This window comes from Sinocyclocheilus grahami, unplaced genomic scaffold, assembly GCF_001515645.1.
Source record: "Sinocyclocheilus grahami isolate Dianchi unplaced genomic scaffold, SAMN03320097.WGS_v1.1 scaffold829.1, whole genome shotgun sequence".
Taxonomy (NCBI): Eukaryota; Metazoa; Chordata; class Actinopteri; order Cypriniformes; family Cyprinidae; genus Sinocyclocheilus; species Sinocyclocheilus grahami.
This window is the reverse complement of record NW_015506008.1, coordinates 214,992-221,525: the sequence shown is the minus strand read 5'-3', so window position 1 is coordinate 221,525 and position 6,534 is coordinate 214,992. Positions and strand designations below refer to the sequence as shown.

The 6,534-nt window shown below is 37.5% G+C and overlaps 1 protein-coding gene across 2 annotated transcripts in view; it reads right to left on the bottom strand.

The window, feature by feature from the left end:
- Nucleotides 1-5,724, bottom strand: part of LOC107562611 (LIM domain-binding protein 2-like) — a 14,021-nt gene extending 8,297 nt beyond the window's left edge. For both annotated transcript variants that reach the window (XM_016247274.1, XM_016247275.1), the window contains exons 1-4: nt 5,437-5,724; nt 3,670-3,772; nt 1,894-2,066; nt 157-279 (exon numbers count right to left, since the gene is read on the bottom strand). In XM_016247274.1, the coding sequence (XP_016102760.1) occupies nt 157-279; nt 1,894-2,066; nt 3,670-3,772; nt 5,437-5,655 (618 nt within the window). In that variant the 5' untranslated portion in view covers nt 5,656-5,724. The remainder of the gene's footprint in view (nt 1-156; nt 280-1,893; nt 2,067-3,669; nt 3,773-5,436) is intronic.
- Between the last annotated feature and the right edge of the window lie 810 nt (nt 5,725-6,534).

The following is a 6,534-nucleotide window of genomic DNA, read 5'->3' as shown; positions in this document are numbered from 1 at the left end:
AAAGGTCAAATCTAGCACATTGCATTATGGGATACAGTATTCAAAACAGTGTGCTCTGTTATAAGCTGCAAATTCTGGCCAAAAGGTCATCCTGGTAGCATATGATTTTGTGTGGAAAATTTGTTTTTGTTTTTATTCACATAAAAAGTAACTCACATTTACAGCCAAGACACTGCGAGGAATGAGTTCACTGTAGTGTGTGATAGTGAAGTGCCATGTTTTGATTCTCATGAGGTCATCAAAGGTGAACACGAGAATTAGACGGCCTTCTGTACACACCTGTGGAAAAAAAACAGGAAGAGAATCAGGTCTGTGTGGAAGTTTGTTTTTCACCACTGAATAAAAAAGAAAAAAGGTAAATGCGACTTTTTACCTCACAATTCTGAGTCGCAATTGCCAGTTATAAAGTCAGAATTGTGAGATATAAACTATTAGTTTACTATTATTACTATTGAGATAGAAACTAACGAGTCTTTTTTCCCCTTACAATTGGACTTTGTATCTTGCAGTTACGAGTTTGCGAGTTTTACCATTCTGAGGAAAGAGACCAGAACTGAGATTAAAAACTTGCAATTGTGAGAAAGTTTATATCTATAAATTATGACTTTATAACTTGAGTTTATATCTCACAATTTTGACTTTTTTCACAATTGTGTGTTTATATCTCTAAATTCGGACTTTTCTCTTGCAATTGCAAGTTTATATCACACAATTCTGAAAAAAAAGTCAGAATTTTTAGATGAAAAGTTGCAATCACCTTTTTATTTTTCTTCAGTGAAGTATACATCATGTATGTGACTGTCCTTTACACCCTTCAGTTTGCTTGTCATTCAATTAACACTTATAATAATAAAAATATAATAATAAGACACCACACACAGAACATAGACATAATTTTTGTTCTTCGTCTTAATTATCTCGTATCTTCTGAAATCATAACACCAACTTGACCAGTGCACAACATGTGAGAGAATTACTTCTAATTACTTTTTGTTTTTCATTAATTTAAAACAAATCAAATGATACAGTTCTCTCATTAAAGCAGCATTTTCAGCACAAGCAAGATTCTGTGTGCAACTCTGAACCCCAATATTCTGTTGCCGGGGGAACGGATGGTAGCTGCGAGGTTGGCATAGCAACGGGAGGGATGTAATCCCAGCAGACACGCTCTGATCAATGCCTCCAGTACACACACACACACACACACACGCACACACACACACACACACACGCACACACACACACACACACACGCACACACACACACACACACACGCACACACACACACACACACACGCACACACACACACACACACACACACACACACACACACACTTGGGAACTGTATCTGTGTAGCTACATACAGTCTTCCAAATCGATATTTAATTCACAAATGTTCATTTACTAAAAAGCAAAGTTGGACAAAACTCTCTCTCCCTCTAACTGACAATTGAAAGATTCTGCATCGTAATGGCATCCCGCATGAATATTGCATAGGACACGTTATGCTGGTTTTGCTAACACGACAGCTTTGGGAACTCAGTATTCATCTGATACTAATTATATAAGCAAGAGCATATACTTGCTTAAAGACAATATATGAGAGAACTAGCAGACTTTTCACCAAGAACATCCTACAATATTAGAGCTAAAGCTATAGGATAGAAAAAAGAGAAGCAGTTTTTGTGGATGAGGGAGGGAGGGAGGGTGTATGAGAGAGAGAGGGGAAGAAACGAGAAAGAGCAGGAGGGAGAGGGAGAGAGTGGGGGTTACATTTTCCTTTTTTGTTTTGTGCAGTTCCAGCCCAGAATTCACAATGAGGAATACATTAGTGCTCCAAATGAGGAAGCAAAGGCTCACTGAGCCAGACTTGTGCGTGTGCGTGCAGTACCTTAGTGAACGTAGGTTTGCCGTGTTGTGTTGTCATAGTACAGTGATGAGAGTCGACAGTAATAGTTGAGTTGTTGAATGACTCCTTTGTTTGTTTCAGCTCGAAAAACAACTCATAGACTCCTCCTTCGAACATAGAACTGAAGTAACGAGGGATCAGGGTGCGCCCGATGGCTGGGAGTGAGAGAAACATATGTGGAGATGTCAGTTGCAGTCGCTGATTACCAAACGGAAGGAAAACAATGGTATAGATGCAGAGAGCTTTATTTATTTATGCCCATATGATGAAAGAGACACAAAGTTGGGCGACACACTGGCCGAGCACCTTAACCGGCGACCATCAATGTGTGTGTGTGTGTGTGTGTGTGTGTTGTGTGTCTCTGTGTGTGGTCCCCAAAGAGTTAGAAACAAACAGGCTACTGAATGCCACAGGCGTTAAGTCCAGCAGACTGTGCGCGCGCTCAGAACAGTTAGTGCTCTGGAGCTGTCAATCACTGCAGTAGAGGTGTGTGAAGTCTGCAGGCCCATATTTATTTGAACACCCCAGACCTGTCAATCAAATCTCACTACATACACAGTGAATAAGGAATGAATGAGAATGAGTGAAATCCAGCACAACTGTGTCCCTGTCTAACTCTAAACAGGCTGAAATTAATCTAAATTCAAACTTTGCCTCAGAAAGAGATAAGAGTGAGCGAGATTTTCTGATATCAAAAATATTTTACACATTTCTTAAAGTACATGTGCGCTCACAGATCTAATTCTCATTTATTTTATTTTTAATAAGGAATCATTACTATGATCACGTGTATACCGTAATTTCATCATATTTTGATGTTTACAAGTTCAGTTCATTTTATTTATAAAGCACAATAAAACAACAATGGTTGACCATTGTGCTGAACAATATGATTTAAAAGAAATCAAAGTACATAAAATAATATGTCAAGACAGACAAACAAATAAACCCAAACTCAAGGATGTAACTGGGCAAATGTCCTTAGAAATCTAGTTTAAAAGTGCTAAGTTCTTACTCGGTGTATTTGTAGTGGTTTTGTATGTTTTTGAACAAATGTAATGACTTTAAAAATGTCAAGTAAAACGTAATAACAGTTTATTTACACCTTGAATTTGAATGTACGCATCTGAATCATCATTTTCAAAAATGTTTAAAGATAAAAAGTATTTTTATGAATATCATAAATTATTAATTAATTTATAAGTATAATAACGTTTTTCACTCCGCATGCCATTTTATAACCTGAACTAACCTTTCATGTCATAAAAAGGTTAAAATAGTTCATTTTTAAAAAGACTTACCGACCTAGGGATCCTCTCTATAATATAATTTTCTGTTTTAGTGTTTTTTGGCAATATTTTTACAAATATTAATAAGCAGGTTAAAAAAAAAACTCACAAGAAATAGCAATACAAGATTACAGTAATGAATATCATCCTTTTTTCTTTTTTTCTTTATTCTGATATTTGGACAGTTGAATCATCCTGGGTTTTTTTTGTGCACATTAAATAAATTTAAAGCCAGAAACTAAAAACAGTAGTCACTGTATGCATGTACTGTATTTTTACTGTTTTTATTTTCATAATTAAAAAATGTGTGTGTCATGTCATTGACTCAACCAATTGTTAGATAAATAGCGGGACAAGAAGTAAAACATGAAGAATCTACCATTAAAACACATACACTCTATATATTCTCGGTGAGTTCATATACTCATACATTCATATACTCTATGGTTATGACTCTGCACACACTTACTGTATGTCTTTGGCCCCTCCTCCAGGCAGAATGAGAGAGTCAGTGTGGCGTCTTCTTCAAAGAACTCAGTGCAGAATGCATCCCACCACAGAATATCACAGTCCTGTGGATCACACATTGACACACATTTAACACTGAGTCAGACCGAGGAGAGGCACAGAAGGACTTGGCCTCTGAATGACCATAATGAGGCCTGGCACAGTGATTATCATTTCAAAGCTTTCTGTTTATTATAAACACACACCCAAGTTGACTCTCCCCATTAAAGGCAGCAATTTACACCACAAATCCAGCCAACTACCGCTGGCCTGCTATTGAGATTCACTTGATTGTATTGGGCTTTATTATAGCAGCCCATAAGCTGTATTTTGACAGCTCTTGCACTTCAGTCTTTGTGTGTTATAAACGTGTGAGTGTGAGAAAGGGGTGTTTTCTATAGGTCATCATTTCAATAGTTCGGTCGCTCTTAGCGGTATCTGTCAAATTATTATGACTCCAGGTGTCCTGAACAGCATTTCATACCTCTGCCGATACATTTTATTTGCCCTCACTTATTCACATTGCTTTTTCTGAGTGTAGGCAATATTTTAAAAGTACTATTTATTGTGGATTATTTTTGCACACACACACACACACACACCGACGGCAGCAGGAGAAGCAAATATTAATACAGCTTGCACTGCAGTTTAATCGGGACCTACTGAGGGAGAAGAATTATATATATATATATATATAAAAAAATATATATATTTTTTTTAATATGCATGATGGGAGAGCAATACTGCTCACACTGCACTGTTCGTCCCGTCTCTGTCTTATGAAGAGTACTATAATAAATCAAACTACCACATACACATTATAGAACATCACCTTGCTGTTTCAATAGTGCATTTGATGTTTTACAAAACCAAGGACTAATGTGTTGTGTTCAAATCCTATTCAGTGAAAGTCCATGAATAAGTTCAGTTTGTAAATGAACAGTGGGGTCACATTGTGGTGATGCGAGGGGAATAAATGAATATGTTAGGGGTATTTTTCCATGTGTGGGGACCTTTGATTACTTCAAAAAATTAAACTTGTTGAAATTATGTTTCATCTATGCTAAAACGTGTAACATGTCAATTAGAGATCTGATCAAGGCTTTGGCAACCCTCAAGTGCGCTTTGGTATGTGATGGTTTGGATTTTTCATTCTGAGTGCAACAATAATGATGTTTTACAGTAATGGCATGATGATAATGACAATCATATCAGTTTTTAGAGATAACTTTTAAAGCACAAAAGAATACATTTACAAATAGCCCATTACTTGTTTGGTATTACAAAATATTATAATTGATTAAAATTCTGACCTTCGAATTGCTGCTCTGGTATCCTGGCATATAGATGTGCTTCGCTGTTCACTTCTTATTTACATCATAAAAAAATTATTAACATTTAAGCAGTATTTGGAACAGAATATTAAGATATTATACATAAATACGAAATTAATTGATAATATATTTTGAAGTCCTTTTTGGAAAAGTGCAAATTAAAACACTTTTTATCATTTTATCATAAAGTAATTATTTAAGGAAAATGCTTTTTTTTTTTTTTAAATCATCTTAATGAACAGAAAAGTTCTCCTTACAATAGATTACATGATGTATATATTATCTAAAATCAATGTTCGCTTCATACTTTATTTAAGAACGTAAAACGGATCGTATATAAAATATTAAACGCAAAGTCCTGATCATCTGTTGTTTTATTTTTCGTGATCACTCACCTCTGGCCGGGACTGGAGCCGTTTGTTGAGCTCGTGCATCCGGAACTCCGGCTGCACCGGGTAGGGCGCGTGTCTCCGGTAAAACGGACCGAACGGAGAGGAGTAGAAGGGGTCGCGCGGAGCGCCGGTCATGGTTTCTGTTACCGACAGCGCGTGAGGAGCGCATCCACACGCAGCACGTGGAGCACGACGATCGTAAACATACACACACACACACATACACGCGCGCGCGGAGAGATGCGACTGTCAAATCACACGCGCGCTCTGCTGTGAGAGGAGAGGAGAGGAGAGGAGAGCAGGAGAGGAGAGGAGAGGGGGAGGGAGGGACGACTGAAGAGGGAGAGAGAGACGAGGGAGGGGGTGGAGGAATGGAGAGAGCCTTCTGTAAATTGGAGGGTCTTTCCTTACAGTACAGTCTGACAAGTTGGCCAATTAGAGCAGAATGCAATCACTGTTTGCTTTTATTATGTTTCGGATAAAATCCCCTATGCATGTCATCAATAACTACTGCAGTGTGTGGTATTGTAGGATCATATAGTTTGCTGATGTGCAAATTAATTGCACTGAGCATTGCACATATTTAATGCAGAACTGCAACTACAGTGTGTGTGTGTGTGTGTGTGTGTGTGTGTGTGAGCGCTACTTGTATTTTTCCATCTCTTTCTTTATGACTCACACAAGAGACTTGCTCTCCCACATACATACAGACACACATTCTCTCTCTGTCTCTCCCTCTTGTTTGGAGACATACACACATTTTTATTCTTTTAAAAAACAATTTAAACTTTCAGTACATTTCCATTCGTTTTTATTATAAAAATCTCTCTTATGTAATGAGAGACCGAGCAAGTCCATATGGATTCTATTACTCTCTTGATTTAGGGGGCGAGCAAGGCCCCAAAAGTTCACCTCCTTTACTTCACTTTCTTTTTTCCATCTCATTGCCAAAATCAAGACACTCCCTCTTTTTTACAAAACAAAGCAGATTTACACACACGCACACATATGCACAGTTCCTGTTGCTTCATTTTGTGCATGTGTGATTGATAGTTCAATGCTCATGTGGCTTCACAATGCAAACCGTAGGTATACTAGTAA